This window comes from Pyrus communis, chromosome 11 (assembly GCF_041283825.1).
Source record: "Pyrus communis isolate YQ-2024b chromosome 11, ASM4128382v1, whole genome shotgun sequence".
In the NCBI taxonomy this organism is placed as follows: domain Eukaryota; kingdom Viridiplantae; phylum Streptophyta; class Magnoliopsida; order Rosales; family Rosaceae; genus Pyrus; species Pyrus communis.
The window spans coordinates 4,461,120-4,481,810 of NC_142575.1; the positions used below are offsets into that span (position 1 = coordinate 4,461,120).

A 20,691-nucleotide genomic window follows, 5' to 3' on the forward strand; every position below is an offset into this window, starting at 1 on the left:
TATTTTATAATATTGACATAGAAATTGTGTCACAAAGATAAGGTGGCAAAGAGTTAGAGTTTTACTTTTGAGAATCGTCTTAGTATTAAAAAAAAAAAATGGAGGAGTAGTGCAAGACTTACTTGATTTTAAGGTAAATTACACAAAACTACCTTAACTATTGGGCTAGTCACAGTTTCATACCCTATCTTTATAAAATGTCAATGTCATACCTCATATACGAATTTATTACAATTTCATACATTCCGTCAGTTGTCTGTCAATTTTTCCATAAAATGTTTACGTGGCTTGAATTGGTACCCACTTTTTATTAAAAAATTAATTAAATATTAACTAAATATTAAAATAAAAAACCAAAAAAACCCACCCACACCCAGATCTTCCCCATCGACCCGTGTCCCCCTCCCCCATAGGGAGTCTCGACCCTTTGCGTCACTTGCAACCGGGACATCCACTCCGCCAACCCTCTTATCTGACGCCACAAGCGAGTCCCGATCACTCTTTTCTACGACTCGGTGAACTCGGCCACCGATTTCGTCCCTGTTGTCAACTTCCTCGATGACAATTACTTCTCCGACTTTGACGAAGAGATTGAGGCGAGGAGGGAGACGTCGAGCGGTTACGCTTCCTAATTCGAGAGGGAGGATATCGAGAATTGACAGGAGAAAGAGGGAGATAGGGAGTCCCCTCTGCGTCACCTGCGACCGTGAGAATGGGGTGGTGAAGGAAAGGTTTGGGTGGGGAGGGGGGGGGGGGGGAACACGATGGGGAAGATCTGGGTGTGGGTGGGTTTTTTTTTATAATTTTAATTTGTTAATATTTAGTTAATATTTAATTAATTTTTTAATAGAAAGTAAGTCCTGCCTCAAACCACTCCAGCATTTAATGTATGAATTGACAGACAACTGCCGGAAGGTATGAAATTGTAATAAATTCGTAGATGAGGTATGACATTGACATTTTTTAAACATGAGGTATGAAACTGTGATTAACCCAATAATTGAGGTAGTTTTGTGCAATTTACCCTAGATTTTATTCGTCAACGATGTGTCATATCAAACACAATTATCTATGTACTTGTGAATGAGTGTCAGCCATTAATGCATGCAAGTGAGATTATAAGCATCAACATTTAACAACTATTTATGCATAGAAATATTAGTTGTTACCTCGACTTTTCAATTTACTCAAATTTGGGTTTACTATAAACCGTATAGATACAATGCTAATATATGTCTCGTGACATCATTTGGTTAGCAAACTTTTTACGAGCAATGCAATACTCTCCAAACTTTATGTTTGACTTGGTAATGTTAAAGACATTTTTATAGTTGATGCAAGTCAATCTCACAATGTATCAATGACTGACAATCACCTATGAAATTCTTGTTGTTAGCACAATTTAGGCTCAATGAAATCATTATCTTACACATCATTTAATGAGTAAATTTAAACAAATAAATTTAACCAACATAATATTCTCCGTGAATGAATGTCATATAATTAGATTAGAAATGCACCCAAACGATTTCACTTTGAGTGACCCTTTGTTTCTATATTTCCGGGAGCTTGAGTAATGAGGAGTTGACGTGAAGATGAAGAAAAAACCCTTGTTCTAATGGGATTAAAATGGTGGGTTTGCGGACACTTGGCTGCCCTACTCCTACGTTTGCGAGTAATGGTTGGCAAAAGTCTCAAGAGTTTTCACGCAGATTAATGCTTTGAATACAATAATATTAAGGGAATGGGTGAAGTCGTAGTTTGAAGTCAAAGGAAGATCCCTATGTCCAAGGCCAAGGGGAATGTAAGGAAGAGATTTTTTAAAGTGTTCGGAACATGAACACATACGTTATATGTTATTATATAAATAAAAGATATTCAGAAAACACTTTTCTCCACGACTTGATTTATATAATAACAGATGACGTATATGTCTGTATTCTTGGTACATTAGAAAATCTTTGAATGAAAAGGGGAACTCGATGCATGGTAGACTCGTGAAGGCGACGGCAGCGGAGGTGGGAGAGGATTCATGTGCTATTTCTTTAATGGAGGTGGTGGAATCCCGAGGGCCTTGAGATTTATCGAATCAATTAACCACATTTCTTTCATTTGATTTTTAGTGCTTTCGTATTTTGTTCTTTCGACAATAATTTATAGAAAGTTAGAACTAATTGCGCCTCACAAATGCGTCAACGCCTCGAAATCGCACGCTTATTTACGGACAATTCCTTCATTGTGATTCTGTCACCTAAAAGAGGCCTACTCTTTAAGAGCCTTTATTTAGATGATTGTCAATCGTTAATGTACGTGATTTAGAAACCAACATAAATATTTATTGCTAAATAGATTATTATTGTACTGTCACTTAAGCATTTTAACAGTACATACGCTAACTTACAAGAAATTTGAGTCTTTTGCTTTAGGATAATGTTTATGTTTCCCTGGTTGAGGAACCTACTTGTCCATCCACTAACACTTAACGTCTCATCACTGTACGAACATCGTAATCGAAACTTTCCTAAAACATGAATTATTTATACCCTTCCATGTGTACTTGAATTATAATTGGAACCGTAATTGAATTATTTATATTCTTTCTGCATTTATTAAAACATAAATACTAGAATTACTCGAATTTATGACTTCATATTTGTTGACTAACATATATGGAATTCAGAAAAGTGTGAATATCTTATTAAATTTCATAACCTAATACTTGAAAAATCAAGAATCAAAATAACCATAGAGGGCAAATTGGTCCCCATACACATTCCTTCTTTTCCTTCCTAATTCATGACTTTCTCCATTCTAATGCTATCTCCAATGCACATAGAAAATGACTCAAGTATAACTTTTGACTTCAAATTTGACTCAATTTTTCAACAAATTACGTTGTTAATTAAGTTCATAACTTTCATGTTCCTTGCAAATGTGCCATTAATAGATGGAACTATTAAGGAGATTCTCTCAAAGTAGAATTTTTCATGGACCTTCTGCCACTTCACAGTAATGTCAATCTCCGTGTCGACATTATAAAATATTGTGCAAAAGACATGAGACAACAGAGAGTCCATAAAAAGTCATACTTTTGAGAGCGTATCCTTAACATTTCTCTTGGTACATTAACTTTCAAACTCAACACAGATTCCCTCCCTTTTCTTCTTCTTTCATATTTATAGAAAACCTAACAAAATGAATTTGACTAATAAAATCAACCTAATTATCTCGGGAATTGTTATTGGCACTCTAAAAATCTCATTCTACACTTCAAACTTTCTATATTTGGAAAGAAAAATACACTTGTAAGAAGTATAGAATGAGATTTTTGGAGTGCCAATAACACTTCTCATAATCTCAGGATAATCTCTTCCTAATAATCTTTTCTTGGGGTGTTTTTGTTCATGGCAGAAGACTGAGGACTGAAGAACTGGGGAAGAATCTTTCAAAGGGCTCAATTATTTCACAAATCAGGGTTCCCATGTGAAACCAAACAGACCTTTTTTCTGTTGCTTCCTACAAGTACTGTTTTGGGGATGGCTGGTCACTTTTAGGGTTTGGCCCTTTGGAGGTAGGTGCAGGCTCTGTGGCTGGTGACCCCTTTTGAGTCCTTCACCCATACACACACAGTCACACACTCGGCCTTGTTTCATCATCACATTGTTCACATAGAGCAGGACCCCCACATTGCTAAATTCTGGGCGATTGCAGAGCCAATAAATCTTTTGCTACTAGGGCAGTGAGCCTAGAGAAGAGTGAGAGGGAAATTAGACCCGTTTGAAATCACTGTGTTTCGGTTTTAAACTTTTTTTCTTCAGCATAATATGGATGAATTTTGTGTAGATCCTATTGCTTAAAACCTCTCTTAATTTTTAAAATGCCAAGTTTTTGGACTTTGTAATTCGACAAAGTTCCACTTTGGTTCCGGTAAACTATTGTCGTTTAACCCATATTGTTTACTAGTTACTGCAATTCAAGGACAATAATTTAATTTCGTCACTTTTCTACGGAATTAGAATTACATCATTGTTCCTGAACTACAACAATCAGTAAACTACAATCGTTTAATCACAACAATTCAAACCATATGAACTAAAGTGAAACTTCGCTTAAACTGCATAGGCTTTTTTGGTAACTAAACCAAAGACTAAAATCATAATTTACATAACCAAAGAATTAATACAAGAAATCTTTACATATTTTGGTAAGATGGTAAGAATAACAGGAGCCAATAGTGAAATCACTACGTTGCTAAGAGTTTGGATTACTTATTATTGTAGGTAGATATACAGTTGAGACATTTCTGCTAAGACTACATTGTGTCAACAGATGGAGATACGAACGGAGATTCGGAGAAAATAATTTGAGGCAAACGGAAATTTTCCGGAACCTTTTAAGTTACAACGAAAAGTTTCGGGTAGCAAATATTCAGTCCATGAGCTTGTATCTTTTCTCCTGTACACCCGTAACTCCCATTTGAATCTCTATTATGGTGTGAAGTGGCATCTGAAAATTGAAAAAATGGCTGTCAGAAAGACCTTCATGAGATCAGTTAAAGCAAACCGTTAAGTTTATGAACGAAGACAGACAGATCTTTCAGGGCTCGTGGATCAGATAACTCATAAAATTCACGGTATGTCGAAGGTAGAGGTGATTGATTTTTATTTCGAGAGGATTAAAAAGGGATTAGACATGAAGAAAACTTATCCAAGCGTAACTAGAGCACAAAAGGGTAAAGGGCATTTGGCCTTCGGCCTTTTTTATTTCAAGCCGACAATAACCATGTGTAAGTAACTCGGAATGTTCAGGGAAGCAGGCAATAGAATACAAGAAATGCACGAAACAGAAGCAATAACCTCAATGTGTGGAACCTCTTTCAGAGGCCTATCGGCAAAGTAAGCATATAATGCTCTCAAAACAGCCTACAAAAATGAAACAATAAACAAGCATTTAATTATACAGAAAGAAGAAAGAGAAGAAGACGATCATTAAGCATATATTAAAGCCATGTGTATCACCTACCTGGTGAGATATAACCACAACAGGTGCACGTTGTCGTTCAAGTTCAATGATTACTGGCTCTAGCCTGCATTTGCGGTGGAAGTTAAATTCTACTGAAGAGGTTGGCTTACAAGAAATTGTATATTGTAACTGTAAACTACAAACCTTTGGATAACATCTAAATAAGATTCTCCACGAGGATACCGATACCTCAGTTTGTCTTTCATACGTGCTCTGCAGTCAAACATATTAGCAAACAACAAAGACCACTTCTAACTTAGAGAATAGTGTAACATACTCATACTCGTCTGGCATATTTTTCTGTATCTCTTCATACGTCATTCCATCACAGACTCCAGCATTTATCTCATCCAGTGCACGCCATTGTATCTACCAAAATTGTAAAGAACCATAAACCAACTATGCTTAATTATATTTAAATTTCTGGGACTATTGGTAGTCTTAAATGTATAAAACTTGAGAGGCTACAGAATTTTATGACATTCTAAACGATGCACACTAACCTTAGGAAATCCTACAATGGGACTTGCTGTCAATATTGCTCGCTCCAGTGTGCTAGTCCAAATCTGAACAGCATGAAGAAAAGTAGTATTATTCATTATACTCACGTATTATGCATTCAGTCAAGGGACAGTGAAAGAAAAGTTAGAAAACAAATGAACAAAAAATCAAAATGCTAAACTTTCAAACAACAAAAGTCAAGAAGTGATTTCAGGGACATGGCTGCACCTCTTACATATGCTACATACCATGAAGAAAGGAACCCAGACATTAAAATATGTTCACTATTAAGATAATCAGTACGCATAAAATATTTGTTCGCATTAAATCCCGGTTGCATCTCCACCACTCATGGTCAATCCTCAATTATGTTGGTCTGATTTTGAAGTATTTTCTTTCTAGATTCTTAAAACAATAGTTAGTAAATGTACATTCAAAAGCGTACTATAGTTTTCCAATGTTAAACAGCTGATACTACATATCTTCTAATTAACATTTAGCTTTATCCATCACACCACCCATGGTCAAAGCATGTTTTAGTAAGAGAGAGATGTAGACTTGTTTTTTGGGATCAATAGATATATGTAGACTACATGAGAAACAAGGATCAACTCACAGCAAGCATTTACTTCATATGGAAATCAACAAAATTCAAACTGAACATTAGATATTGCTGAAGCTTACAGAAGCAGCCCGTTCTGATTTCAGTCGCTTTTCAACAAAGTTAGCAAGTTTCTTTGCATAAATTTCTCCGGTATCACTGTTGAAACAATTAGGAATATCATTTGGTAACTCACAACCCAGCATTGACAACCATCAAAAAACAAAATTTACATGGAATTTAAAATGCATTATGAAGAAAGTAGAAAAAATCTAAGGAACATGTCTTATAATGAGGCAAAACCAAATTGTACAATAGGACTGAAATGAAACTGTGGCGGGAGCAACACCATTGTATGTTAGTAAATAGAAACATGAATAGCAGCATACTTACGAGTTATAAAACGAGAATAGAATTGAGGATCAGATAAGTTTGAGCGGTTGAGCGGTTACTATACTAAATGCATATTTTAACATGAATAAACCAGTATTATTATATCAAGATAATCAACAGCAAAGGCAAACCTCAAAGGATTGTCTCCTCCAATTCTGCCTCTAACATTATCCTTACTTTCTCCATGCCTAGTAAGTAATATTGGGCGGGGAGTGAGGTGTGTATTCACCTACAAAGTGTACCAGAAATATATGAATACATGACCAAAGAATGAAGAGACAAAATGACCAAAAAAGAGTGCCAAGGGAGCGCAAAAGAGGTGCTGGGGGTGGGGAAGGCGTTTGGGGCTTGGGGATAATCAACGTAAGATTTTGGTATGGTGGTTAAAAGTGCAATTTAAAAGAGGAACCTTATACTAAGATGGTTAACAGTTAACCACCATCAAGTGCAGTTCCAACAGATTATGGTCAGATTGTTATACTTATTATATGACAGATTGTTAGTTTTAAAACACAAAATGTAAGGTTTTAGAGTTTTTGTTTCAGCAACTCTCTCATCTCTATCTTCTCTTGAAACCTCTCTCTTCTCTGCCTTAAGAAACTAACGACGATCTCTCTATTTCTTCTTTCTGTCTCTGTAAATCCTATCTTTTCTCTCTATTTTCCTCTCTATTCTCTGCTTTGTCATCGCCTCAATTACTGCTTCGACTCTGCCAAAAGTCCCGGAGCTACTATCACAATCTAATGGTTGTATTGTTCATCATGGTGATTAGATCGTTACTTCAAATCTGAAGTTGGTGTTGGCGGATCTGGTGGTTATGTAAAAATATTTAAACATAGGTTTAAATGTCAGATATTCAAAAAGAAGTTTTTGAATAATTAATCTTGTATTTGCGAACTCGCATATTTAAGAATGATCGTAGTCTTTAAGGAGGATACCCAAGGGGCCCTCAGATTACCACCATTGTATAAAAGCCTTGAAAGAATAGGAGTATGAGTTATGCCAATACTGAACTATATTCTTCAGAGAATAACATACCAGGAAGAAAACAATTCGTCCGGGAAGATAGCCACTGATGTTGTTCACCTGAACCAAAATAGAAAGCTTCTGAGTGGATATGAATCAAAAGTCAAAGCTACACGTGCATAAAAATCTAGGCCAAGGATTCTAAAGGGCGAAGAACATAGTTGCATTAAATTGAATTTACATATATGTAGGAGGTTCAACAATAACACGCTTAATAATTTCAGAAGATGTAGAAATGTCAAAATCCATTAGTTATATCTACCTCTTGAACATACAAAACACGACCATGTCCTAAGAGCATGTTCAGATATAATTACCGCAGTCCACTACTCTTCAAGAAAACAATGCAAAAATCATGTGAACTTACTTGTAGTTGGCCTCCATGTCCACTGACCATATCTATCATTTTGATGTATGACCCTTCTTCTACTGGCTCATAAACCTAGCAGTGGCAGAATAAATGTAAATCTAAATATAATAATAAGAATAGTTACAGACCAAACGTCACCAAACCATTAATAATATATGTTTAGGGAAGTACTTTTTCATAATAAGCCAGTCGATTTTTGAAGTCCTGTAGTCCAGCCTCAAAATCTGGCCTGCAGAGGGGCAACAATTAATGTACTGCAGAATCAATCAAGATAAAGAACTAATGGTACAGGTCTAAACCATACTGTTCTGCATAATCAGGGCTTTGCTGAATTTTAAGACGTATATTTCTTTCTATAATGCGTTCATCGTTGCATAACGTTTCCAGAAAAATAATCTGCAGAGAATATATAAACATTAATACACAAACATATACTAGAAGAGCTTAAGAACAAGTTTTTACAATGTCATATGGGAACTGTCACTCCATGCAATACTCATAGTACCTTGCATTTTCCTTCAGCCAATTTCATGAGCATATTTCTCCGTTTCCTTGTACTGTTTGTGGCATCAAATATTCCTACCTATAATCCAGTTGGATTTGTCAAAAAGAAAGGATTAAGCAGACACCAGTAGAGATCAATATCACTCATGTAGAAGGACTTACCTGGCCACCTTCTTGCATCCAAGAAACCATGTCATCGAATGCCAGGGCTGCTACCTGGTAGCACGTGATATATTAAAACTATGTACAAAGAAAAAGGTTAATATTGTGTTAACTTAGCCATTTGCCCAATGAAATCCAATTTCCTATAAACAGTACTATTCTCAAGCAGAAACACTCAGAGTTACAAGCATCTATAGACTGTGGTGCACTAAGACCTGACTGAAATACGCTAAAAGTGCTTACCCTCAAGGTGTTTTCACTTCATTAGGATCGTATTCTATTTCGTGTTTCATATAAGACCTCATCTATTTCACTTGAGAAACATCCGTTCAAGATGTGTCTTTTCTAAACAGGAGAATCTATCATGATTTATGAAGTCTAAAAGAAAGTAAATCCAAGGACATTCACCTCGTTACGTGCCTCCATGCCTTCAGGGTTGTCAGGTCGGAAAAAATCAGCAGTCTGCAAGAATAAAATATGGTGAGATTTTGCAGGGCACCCAAGAACTATTTGATTAAATAATTTAAACACTGTTTAAATTTATATCTCCACCCACATCTTCACTATTGTGGAACCATGTCTATTTTCTTTTGACACAGGAATACCACATGACATGTTTGCAAAAGTTTAAACTAAGATTCTAGTGATGAAAAAGTTAGGCAGCGAGACAAATGGATTGCATTTTGTAGGATGACTCATCAGTCAACAGATAACAAGTTAACCACTAATGACTTCTAAAATCTCTGCCAATTAATCAACCAAATCAAACTTTCAACAACCTACAGTTTTACCTGATTAACTCCATGCTTAAGACGGCGGTACTGCAACAAAAAAAAAAACAAAAACAAAAAAGGCATGTTGGTGTCCATCTTCATATATTTCCAACAATGAATACAACAAACAATTGTCAGTCATAAAAAAGTAGTAACCTTTCCAACATTGAAGTGCTTGGTATCATGACCCAACCAGCGGAGATACCTTGTAAGCTTAGCTGCTGTAAAAGTTTTTCCACGAGCAGGCAAACCAACCTTAAGTACGTAAAACTTGTTAGAACTGTTTGTTCTAGTGGTCATGAACAAATTTTGAATCAACCAAAATAAAACCTTCTATGTTTCAGGTTTTAGGCTACTAAGTAATACATTCAATTTTACAATTACCAAGAAGCAAACTAAGAAACAACACTAAGCAGATGATTATATTTATCAAGTACTAAGCCGTGTGGCCAATCACCCAAGCAGGGCAATACCAGGACAATTGCCAAATGCCTATCTTCCTTTGGTCCAAGCATTTGATCAGCTACGGCTGCAGCTGCAACGGCTCCAGCAGCTTCTGGAATTGAATTCTGATATAAAACATAGAAAGATAGAGTTTCAGAACAACACCCACTGCAGATAGAAGATGAGTTAACTTTTGATAATCTTCGAGGCAAGATGCTAATCCATACAGACCTTTTTTTCTGTATCAAATCTGGACTCAGAGAAAGTACTAGTACTAGAAGATTTAACTAGCCTAGGAGATCCAACACCTCTATCCACAAAGAGACCCTTGTGACTATCTTGCTTTTGGAAAGGTGAAAACGTTCCCACTGACTTTGATTCAACCATCCCAGAGGAAGAAGACAGATTGGATGAATCTGGGATAACAACCTCCATCTCCTGCATAAACTTTGAATTAAAGGTATGCTTACGGTACAATGTATTAAAATTCTCCAGAGTCAAATATTGTCCCAGAACCAAAACATGATTAGAGCCTCCTATTGTAAAAGTTGTTCTGCTCAAAATTGCAATAAAACAATGAGAAGGTAAGAATAGATAGATGTTAGATAGTGGTGAGAGAGAGAGGGTGAAAGAGAGAGAGAGAATATAATTTAGAAATAAATAAAACTAAAAAAAAGGCACACAGGTAATGTGATAAACCTTTTTAGTTGCAGGTCGATCATCTGAAACACCACTATCGTTGAAGGTATGTGAAGCAGTGGTAGAGCCATCTGCATTGGTAAAAACTCCAGAAAGATTTAATGACCTTGGAGTCTCGGTCTTGTTAGCTGCGTAAACATGACCTGAATTGGCAGAAGTTGAAGGAGCTGGAACGACATAATATTCAAGGTCAAGCTCCAAACTAGCTGAAGAGCCATTCTGCATATACAACAACCCCACTTTGAGCCAACCAACGAAAATGGTCAAAAGCTTCTTAAACAGGTATGGAAACAATCTAATAACCTCACTTTGAGCCAACCAGGACCACCATTACAACCGATAAAATGTCAATATAATGAATGAGCAATAAGAGAGATGCAAAGCTTCTGACTTGGAACGCACCTCGGCACCTATCTCTGGCACTGTACCTAAACTGACATCAGGAATTCCGCGAACAGCAGAAGGCCTAAGGTTATCCTGATAAGCCCTCCAACTGGCTGCAAGATCAAACGGCGATACCCTATCTGCCTTAATGAACACCCGGTACTCAAGAACCTCATCACTGCTAAGCCTAAATATAGCCAGCCTTTGATCCCCTTGCAAGGCCCCTCCAATGAGTTGGCGGTTCGGACCCTCCTCCACAACACAAGGTGCAGGCGCATTGTTCTTTGGCTTCAAAAGGAACTTGAAGTCCAAAGTTTCTAGTTCGAATACAACAAAACCAATCATATCAGAAATCGAAAGCCAAGATCTTTCCACTCCACAATGGAAACAGAGTTAAACTAAGCAAATACTAGTACAGCAATTCAAGGCTCCGAATTACAAGTCGAAAATCGAAAGCGGAATCATAAATTACCATGATTCGGAGGAACAACAAAGCTCAATTCCCACATGGAAGTCGATTCCCGCTCCATTGAAAGCTAACAATCATTCAATACAACCAATTGCATCAATCAGCAATCAGAAAACAAAAACGGGATTAACTAATAGATAGTCAGCGAACTAATTGGATTGAATTTGTAGAAAGATTACAGCTTTGGAAGCATCCCAAGAGCCAACGAGCGGGACGGAGCCGAAGACGTGAGGGAGGAGCTCGCCTTTCTTGAGCTTGTAATTGTTCTCCATCTTCAGCGACACATAGAGCTGCCCACCTCCCTGGTCCAAATATTCCTCCTCCTCCGGCTCATGGCCGCCGTGCGAGCCGTCGTCCTTCCTCTTGGACGCACCGGTCCCCATTCTCTCTCTCCTCTCTCTCTGCTCAGAACGGCGGTGAGTGCGCTTTGTGGTGCGAGTTTTTGGGATTGGATAGAATGGGAGTGGAGAGTTAGAGATGGAAAATGAGTGGGATTGGAAATATTTTGGATTGGATTGAATTTATAGGCTGCCGGCCTCGGGTTGGATTGGATTAGCTTTCTAGTTTGATGATGGGGTCACCGCCGCGGCTAAGGCCTTCCCCGGTACGTTAGAAGGAGAAGTTGCAAAATCAAATCATATTAAGTACACTGAAAATTTTGACTCTGATATTAATATATTGAATATATTATTAATATACTTGTTATCCTTGTTTTATTAAGATACATTCGCTTCTTGTGCGTGATACATGTTTTGATCCTGGACTAACATATGTCATGATGTTTTAGGTTAGAATCGATCAGATTAGTGGTTTGGATTAACGATCTAGCAATGTAATTATCTCAATCAACCATTTACGGAATTTTTTCTTCTAACAACTAGAAGATGACTGAAGTTTAAATCTACTCTTCTTGTTGATAAGAACAATATAGATATTATGTATTGTCAAATGCTTTGATTATGTTAGGCCAACTACTTTTTTTTTTTTATCAGTGATTGACTTATTTATTTTCAAAAATAACGATTTCAAGTCAACAAGATTTTATGTTTTGCGAAAGTTGAAAAGGAATCGACTTATTTATCTTTAATTTCCATAATTATTAGTTTAGTAGATTTTTTGGAGTTGTTGAAAGAAGTTTGGTGTTCGAATTCTTGTTCTTGCTTCTATATCAAATTTCGTAACAAATATCCTCCACAAAATTTTGATGAACGGCAGATTAATTAGCAACATAACTTTGGATATATGCTTGGGACCAATAGAATATTCAGGTAAATTACACTCCCTTTTTTTGGTAAAAAGGCAATTATATTCCGAGGAATTAGTATTTTGAATTCTCTAACAAGCATATTTTTATCTCATGTTGCGAGTAGTAATGTGCGCTTTTAGGGTCATTAGTATAACAATGAGGTGCTTTTAATGATAAATATACAAGTAAATTCTGAAAAAGTACTTAAAATGAAGTACTTCAAATATTTTTGAAATTAAAAAATAATTTCTCTGAAAGAATTTACAATCATTTAAAAGCACATCAGTCTATTTAGAAATATTTTTAAAATAACTAAAAATGTTTTAAATTATCGAAACCATTTGTATGACATAAAATGTTAGAAATGCTTCTAGGTTCAAACAAAGTACTTGAAGTTAATATACTTTTGGTAGAAGTCTTTTTACTTAAAAGTAATTCTAAGCGGAAATACATGCAAAAAAGTTTTTCCAAACGAGCTCTAAAGTTTCGATTTCCTCTGATGTATACAGTGATAATAGTTACGGGCCACGGCCCAAACAACAGCATAGGTCTAGCTATTTAGAAGATGGCCCACTAATGCCCTTTAATTCTTACCCGGGTCGAGCCCATGTCCGTCGGATTACATCCAACGGCCCAAAACACAGCTAGGGTTTTACTTATAAACGCTAACCTCCCCCTCACTGCCTCACTCCCACAACACAACACCCATTTCTCATCCGCCGGTTCTCATCGGAGGACCTCCAACAAACAGCGCAAGGGTTTCCAGTCACGCTTCGCCGCCATGAGAGCCAAGGTAACAACTCTAACCAGTTCACATTTCTGCATCCAAATTTTTTAGCTTTTCCTGAAAGTGCTTATGATAAGTTATAAGCTTTGCCAAACAAGGCCTTAGTCTCCAATCTATCAAGATCAATCTCCTATAATTGGTTCCGTTTAATTGCAGTGGAAGAAGAAGAGGATGAGGAGGTTGAAGAGGAAGCGCCGAAAGATGAGGCAGAGATCTAAGTGAGAGGAGCAGCTGCGTGGAGCTCGTTCGCATGGCGGTTCTTCTGTCCCCTAGGGTTTTGGATCTTGTCAGACTTAGCGGTTTGTTTAGAATTAATGTGAAACCTTTGATGTTCTTATCTTTTTACCTTTGCTACTTTTCTTACTATTCAAATGAAATTTGACTGCTTTTTATAATTTGGCTGCGAGGATTGCTTTGTTTGGAAGAAATTGTGATTTTACATGTTTGATTTGTTTTTGTTGATTTTTTTACATTGTGGTTTATCTGAGTAAAACGTTAAATTTTGGGTAGAAATCAAATAGTTTAGTTAACCCTAAACACCCATTTGAATTTGGTGAAAAGTTTGAGGATTTTTCAAATTTGGGAAGTTTTAGGAAAGATAGAAGAGTTGGTTTTTTATTCTCAGAAAAATGGGGGAGGTTTTAGGGAAAGTTCTGGGTAAAATGTAACAACCCGTCCCCGTAATTTTTGGGGACGGGTCGTTACATAAAATCCATCATTGATCCTTCCTAAATTCTTCTCCAAACTAAAATTTGAAAAAAAAAAAAAAAAAAAAAATCATCCAACCCTTTCTTAAGCTTCTCATTTGTAAGAAATTTACTCAACTTTTTGTAGTCTTGACGGTTCACAAATTATTCAGAACTTGGAACCTCTTTATCTTATTGTAGTCTTGCGGATTTGGATGAGTGCTGCTATGTTTGCTACTTTTCCACCTATCTTATAACCAAAATACATACCACAAATTCATGTAAGGTTGTTGTGCATAGCAATATTCATTCAGATTTGTTTAGGAGGATTATGTTTATCCAAAGCATGTTTTTAAGAAATGTTTGGTGACCAAGGAATGTGTGGTCATCCACCATTAGATTTTGATCATGGGTGGAGATTAAATGAATGAGCTTTTAAAATCTCAAACTCTTGATATAAAATCTAAAGGGTGTTTGACCATGAATCCTTAATCTGTGACCAAGAGAATGAGGCACTTATATTTGTATCTTGATGAACTGGTATGCTTGCTTAGGTTTGGTTGGTGTACCACGTTACTGGTCCAACCATACTCATGAAAATCGAATCCCCTGCATTTGTGTTGGACAAGCATTTGGTGTCTGAGGAGGAAGAAATTCTACGGTTTTGCACCGGATCAGCTCAACCATATGGTCAAGACACAAAGAACCACCCTACCCCACCTCCTTGATTTTCAACTTCACACTTAACCCTATTTTTGATCCCACCCTCTTTCGTCCGAAAACTAGACTAGGACTGAAAAAATGGTGGGGTCAAAGAGTGGAGTAGGGGTTGGTCTAACAATCGAGGGTGTGGTGTAGGGTGGTTGTTCTGTCTGGGACATAGGGGTTCTGGTTTCCCTATGCTAGAATTTCTATCTTTTGTGACCCAAATAAGGAGTTATGCTCCGTGTGAGTTTGTGAGTGTGGTCGGACGGGTGACGTGGTCCACTGGCTTAATCTAGAACATGCACATGGAATTTTGAGAAAAGGTAGTGGATTCAGATTTAATGAAAAGAGGATTAACGATGATCCGCATTATGTTTTTATATCTATAAGTAGAGACATTCTTGTCTATGAGTGTTGTGCAAAGGATTCATTATAAATATTTGGGTCCGACGAGTGAACCATCACCTATTTGGCCACTCAAGAGAACTGAACTCCCTCCATTAGGGTTCCTCAAGTAGGAGTGTATAAACTTCTAATACACCGAGTCATGTTCTTGTGAGTCCTTTAGATCCCAGAAGGTCTCGAGAGAATTTGTAATGAATGAGCAACTCTGCACTTCCTGTCTTCCTTTTCTTCAAGTAATGCTAGAAGCACCGACTTTTTTCTTAACTTTTGTTTCAACAATCTTACCTGGTTTGGATCCAATATGGTTCCGTCATGTGAGGGAGTTGAGATAATAGTTGGTAAAAGAGTCGGTGTGTCTAGTATTATTGATTTCGATTCTTTGCATCCAGAGTATCGATCAAATTCTTGTTTACTGTTTAAGGACTCGGTGGTGTTCAGTGTGCATGCTAGTTGAGGAAGCACAAATGGTGGAACCCTAAAAGAAGGGATTACGTTCTTTGTGAGTGTGGTCTGACGGACGACGTGATCCTCCGCCAAATCGGAGAATTTCCCTGAGTGAAACCTGTCGCACCCAATTCAAATTAAATTAATCTTGTAGTTTTACCAGTATAATATCTTCAAACACGTTATATGTTGGACATTTTACAAACACATTTTCTGCTACAACTAATCTGCTGACACCCCCCATCGATCAATTTCTGGGTTCATGTACGTATAGAGTGAGCTAAATCGTGCCATTTCTTCTACTATTCGCGCCTATCTTCTTTAGTTCCTCAAATGCAAGTACCGTCTCCGAATCAAAACCACCTGCAAACTGAATTTTCTGTGTGTGAGTACCTGGTACAACGAATTAACAAGTAGGTCAAGAAATTTGGAACGGCGTTTGTGAAGCGCTTCACTACCTGGTGTACCCGGAAAGCGAATCGGACTCCTTGAAGCAGGAGATTTTCTTCTCTTGAGCATTCATTAGACTGCACTTCTCTGGTAATTCTCTTCATGTACTCCTTGGCTAGCTTCAGTGAGCTCAGTTTCATCTGCAAATAGTTATGTGTACAAGATATGCAGTTATTATCAATCGATGGTTTTGGGTGAAATGAGATGTTTTCGAATGAATGTGCGTGAATCCACCCCTTGCTTCAAATCCACTCCTCAGGTATTGTCGTTAGCACTCTGAAACAGTCGTAGAGTGAAGAACGATTATCTTAAGAGTGTTAATAACAACTTTTTTATTCTTCGCGAACTGCTATCTACAGTCTTGTAGAATAGTGTTGTCAATTCATGTTCACAATTTTCAAATTTTATAGCTTCCACATCATTGTTAATCAGTCGAAAGTTGAAACTAGATGGGGGTTTGCTTAGCTAGAAAGTGTTCAAATCTTTTGCCTTTATTTTGTGTGGGCCTTCCTGTGGCTCCTATCGTTGATTGATACGTGTCCATAAGTTTAACTCTCCTTAATTCTACTGTCATAAATTTAACCCTCCTTAACTTTGTTATCATAAATTTAACTCTCCTTAACTCTATTGACATAAACTTAACTCGTATCATTCAATAATAGAGACTACACACAAAATGAGTGCAAAAAAATTGATCTCGGCTAAAAAACATAGATATTTAGTTACTTGAGCTCTAATTAACCACAATTTAGTACCACTTTAATGGAAGTCAAAAGTAAACATAGGATTCAGAAATTATTATCTGGATGATTGCCAAATTAAAGTTATTGGTAAAACATAGTTATCTACCTACCTGACCCATCAGCCCTGTGTCCAGCATCCATTCCCATGGGATCTGAAAATCCCTGTACCTCTTGCTGGCACTCTCCCTTGTTCTTTCTGTGCTGCTCACACTTCTTTCCAACCTGCAAAATTGGACTTCTGACATTAAACGAGACGATATTATAAGCTACTACTCCAATCAACTGACCTGACACACATCTGCAATTTTCTATATCAATGGAATGGTAATAAGCTTTTGTACTCCACGCATACCTGTCTTGTAATGCTTCCATTCTTCTCAGAGCAAGGATTGATGGCTCATTCATGTTGTCCTCAAATGATGAGGCTTCGTTTTTCAGATTCCTCAGGTCTCTGTAGCTGAAAGCGGCTTCTCGCAGCGTGTCTGCCTTTCGTTCCGGCCACTGCGGGAAGTGCTTCAGCACTGCTCTTTCATCAACTAAAGAAGATAGCTGCCGATCCAGCCAATTAACAAATGCTTCCACGTCTGCGATATTTGTAAATTTTGCAGACTCCACCTCACTGATCAAGAAATTTATGAACTCTCCCTGCGTTTCGACCTCCGACTTTATCTGTCCATGAATGTAGAAATTAGTATCAGAAAAATTCTGATCGTATGAGTTATGGAATATGAAGAATAGGCTTGTGCGGAAATCATGTGCTATATAACGTACAGCTAAAACATAAGATGAACGGTTTTCGATTTCTCCGATCATGTTCTTAGTAAGTGCAAAAGCATGAACTCCTGCAGGGTTGGCTTTGTTCTCCATGTGTGCATCTTTCCTTGTAAGTGAACGGTACAGCTCAATTACTTCTGGCACACGTCGCACTCCTCTTGACCCGATTAACGATTTTGAGGGCGGAGGAGGAGGCGGCGGTGCTGGTGCTGAAGGCCCTTTATTTTCCTTTACCTCCTTGAACAAAGCAGGAGGAGGAGGAGGAGGCCTTGGTGTTGGTGGTGGTGCATCGGTTGGTAATAATCTTGCTGCCGGTCTTTCCTTTATGGCTTGAGATTCCGTGAAGTCTACTTTCGGATTCGGTCTCTCTTTCCCTGGACTCTGCTCCAATGCACTCTGCTCCAATGTGCTTTGAAACTTCTTCCACAGCACAGATTTTCTCTCATTGTTGTGTGCTTTGAGGGAAGTTATTTGAGCTTTAAGACGACCAACTTCTTGCTTCAATTCATGGTTTTCTTTCTCCAACGAGCCGTTCTTTTCGAGAGAGGCTTCGAGTTCTTTCCTGAGAAAGATGACGATCTCGGTGCTTTCATCTTCTTCTGGCATCGTCCGAGTTTGCTATGCTTTCACTGGAAGGAGATAGCTAGAGGTGACAAACGAGTTGCTGGCTCGTTCCTCTTTTATGTTATGTTGTCTTACTTTTGATGTAAGGCTTGGTGGGTTCACGTAAACATGACGATTGATGCTGATCTAGCGAGTCGTTTATTAGGGCATTAATACTACATTAACATTAGTTTGCCCTTTTTCATTTTGATATAAACAATAATGAGCAAGGCCCGGAGGGAAAACGGTACATACGACTCTAGATATAGGGTAGATGATTTTTTCTTTTTCTTTTTCTTTTAGTGAGAGTGAGGAGAATCGAACCTAGAGACCTCAAGTGCAGAGCGTAGATGGTTTTCTCACTTGATCCAAATATGTTAACCTTAGTTTAGACAAGGATACTTTTACATTTGCAAGACTTTATACGTTAACATTAGTTTATTCTGTCATTTGTTTAATGGCAATGTTGAATTGTAGGTAAGGGACTTGATTGCAAGTACTATATACTAGTTGGTTTAGGTGCAACATTATATTCTTTGGTCAAGTTTACTATAAAACCCATCTTTTTCTTGAGTATTTAATACAATTATGTTAGAATATCATTGGCAAGGTAGTGTATTCATAATTCCAAAAGCTTGAGCATTCACGTAATGAATTAACAATGTATGTCAACTTTTACCTTAATTTGGTACATACGTCGACAGGTAGATCAATAGCAGGAGAGGTACAAACATATAGGTGAAGCCTAACTCTGTGCTCTGCAAACCAACAAAGAGGTGATCAATGAGAATCGAATTCAACAAAACCCCTACACTAAAGACTCGGATACCATATTAGAAAGCACTAGTCCATGTATCATGTACCGAACATGGTTATGGCTCCTACTAATCACAAGTGAGTGTTAGGTTTTTTTTTTCTTCTTATGTCTTCTCAACGCCATTAAAACTGTGCATTGGATGCGTACGAGAGTCACTCTTAAGTTTTACATGAGGAATGTCATTTCCATCACATTTTACATGTAGAATTGTCAAGCTTCGGCTAAACAACGAATGGTGCATGATTGATTGATTGCTAACTAACAACTTAATGCTCACTAACTAGCTTCTTGGACCAGTTTTTGTTGTCCAGGTGTCAGTCTCAGGCTGGGATGTTGAAATCATTAGGTAAATCTTAATTAGCATACATAAGTCGGTTGATATGCCGATTGATTTAGTCCTCCACGGGATCATGACAAAATTGAATACGAATTTTCAATTCTTTGCTTGCGAAGCAAGGCGAAAGCCATAAAAAAGGGGAATGGGAAATAAGAGCAACAGAGAAGGATATATGCTGACAGTCGAAAATTAAAGAAAAAGTAAAAGCCTCGACATTTACAGCCTACCAGATTCAGATCTTCCCCTATTCTTGCTTTATTTTTCATGTCCTTCATGGAACAAAGTAAAAATAAAATGGAGAGCGGGTGTCATTTTTCTTTTTGAGGATCACATTTATGCAAAAATTCTTCATGACAACACAAATCTTGCAAGATGGTTGCAGAATAAGTGGCCGGCCATCCAGCTTTATTATGCCCAATGAGAAGCTACTTACGTCACGCAACTATCCAGCAATATATTTGCCGCATTAGACAAAACCCTACACTTATCTTGTGGTAATATAACAAGATCAATATTTGGATGCCATTGTTTATGACAACAGTTTAAATTACTCTAATTTATGATGAGAGAATTTAAATATCGATATAAGGAACGAATACACTATCATAATCAACTAGACAATATCCGTCAGATTTAAGAGGCAAAATTTGTTCTATGCCAATGAACCCCTAAGGAGAAAATCCTACAACTGTGAATAATAAAGCATTAATAGGCTGAAGCTGAAAGGTAGCTCACCTAGACCTGAGGTGTAATTACTTGGCATGAGCATAATCTTTAGATCTTTTTTAAGGGTTTATGTTCTTCTCACTGATTTTAGTACGGAATAAGATCCTCTCCTGACCAAATGCTCTGGATCCTCATGATTAACCAACATGGATTGTTAGATTTTGATCTAACGGTTATAATTATTATAATTTTTAAAGGAACTTTCTGTTTGTAACAGTTTGATTAAAATCTAACGGCCTGTATTAGTTAATCATGAGGATCCCCAGGATTTACTCAGGAGAGGATCCTATTCCTTTTAGTACAAGTCCACTTCAAATTCAGCTTTAATTTCTAGGGGACCACATACCCTATATAGCCCCTAATCAAAGTACCCTACAGGTAAGGGAACCTTATTTTGGGCGGGGGGTAGTGCGTGTGTGTTTGTTCATAGATAAAACAACTTGAACGTGCAGGACCCTGTATTGATTTGAAGGACTTTAATTTGATGGAGACTCTCTGCAACTTTCTATATACGTGATATTGTATTGTATTATTAGTACGAACACTGTGATGATGACGAATTCCTGCCATGTAAAATCTTTTAAGTAAAAGAGCAAAAAAAATAAAAAAATGACTTACAG

General features: G+C 37.3%; 2 protein-coding genes and 1 long non-coding RNA gene across 8 annotated transcripts; 1 reads left to right on the plus strand and 2 right to left on the minus strand.

Annotated features, from left to right (window-relative positions):
* Positions 1 to 4,147: 4,147 nt before the first annotated feature.
* Positions 4,148 to 12,153, minus strand: LOC137742068 (6-phosphofructo-2-kinase/fructose-2,6-bisphosphatase). 4 transcript variants are annotated; one of them, XM_068481814.2, is made up of 23 exons: positions 11,528 to 12,153; positions 11,352 to 11,415; positions 10,898 to 11,196; positions 10,496 to 10,714; positions 10,028 to 10,234; positions 9,826 to 9,921; positions 9,509 to 9,607; positions 9,371 to 9,400; positions 8,988 to 9,041; positions 8,580 to 8,633; positions 8,419 to 8,496; positions 8,218 to 8,309; positions 8,085 to 8,142; positions 7,911 to 7,985; positions 7,556 to 7,603; positions 6,649 to 6,746; positions 6,208 to 6,283; positions 5,526 to 5,588; positions 5,300 to 5,391; positions 5,167 to 5,235; positions 5,023 to 5,086; positions 4,857 to 4,922; positions 4,148 to 4,506 (listed from the first exon to the last, which is right to left on the minus strand). In XM_068481814.2, the coding sequence occupies exons 1-23, from the start codon at positions 11,729 to 11,731 to the stop codon at positions 4,429 to 4,431; spliced, it is 2,283 nt and encodes a 760-aa protein (XP_068337915.2). In that variant the 5' UTR covers positions 11,732 to 12,153; the 3' UTR covers positions 4,148 to 4,428. The 4 variants fall into 4 exon arrangements, with proteins under 4 accessions (XP_068337915.2, XP_068337916.2, XP_088535574.1 ...); XM_068481815.2 differs by having other exon boundaries at positions 5,306 to 5,391; positions 11,528 to 12,030; XM_088679448.1 differs by having other exon boundaries at positions 5,306 to 5,391; positions 10,028 to 10,243; positions 11,528 to 11,996.
* Positions 12,154 to 13,257: 1,104 nt separating this feature from the next.
* LOC137743361 (uncharacterized) lies at positions 13,258 to 13,776 on the plus strand. Its single transcript, XR_011069458.2, has 2 exons — positions 13,258 to 13,387; positions 13,538 to 13,776. It is a non-coding gene; the product is annotated as an uncharacterized LOC137743361 (long non-coding RNA).
* A 1,976-nt stretch (positions 13,777 to 15,752) lies between these two features.
* Positions 15,753 to 18,427, minus strand: LOC137743360 (INCREASED PETAL GROWTH ANISOTROPY 1-like protein 1). Of its 3 annotated transcripts, none has more exons than XR_015953692.1 (5): positions 17,586 to 18,427; positions 17,167 to 17,483; positions 16,925 to 17,036; positions 16,080 to 16,347; positions 15,753 to 15,991 (listed from the first exon to the last, which is right to left on the minus strand). XR_015953692.1 is itself a non-coding variant. In XM_088680520.1 (5 exons), exons 1-5 carry the CDS (start codon positions 18,192 to 18,194, stop codon positions 15,943 to 15,945), a joined length of 1,212 nt encoding a protein of 403 aa, XP_088536646.1. In that variant the 5' UTR covers positions 18,195 to 18,427; the 3' UTR covers positions 15,753 to 15,942. The 3 variants fall into 3 exon arrangements, 2 of the variants coding, with proteins under 2 accessions (XP_088536646.1, XP_068339346.2); XM_088680520.1 differs by having other exon boundaries at positions 15,753 to 15,984; positions 16,080 to 16,211; XM_068483245.2 differs by having other exon boundaries at positions 16,080 to 16,211.
* Positions 18,428 to 20,691: the final 2,264 nt, after the last annotated feature.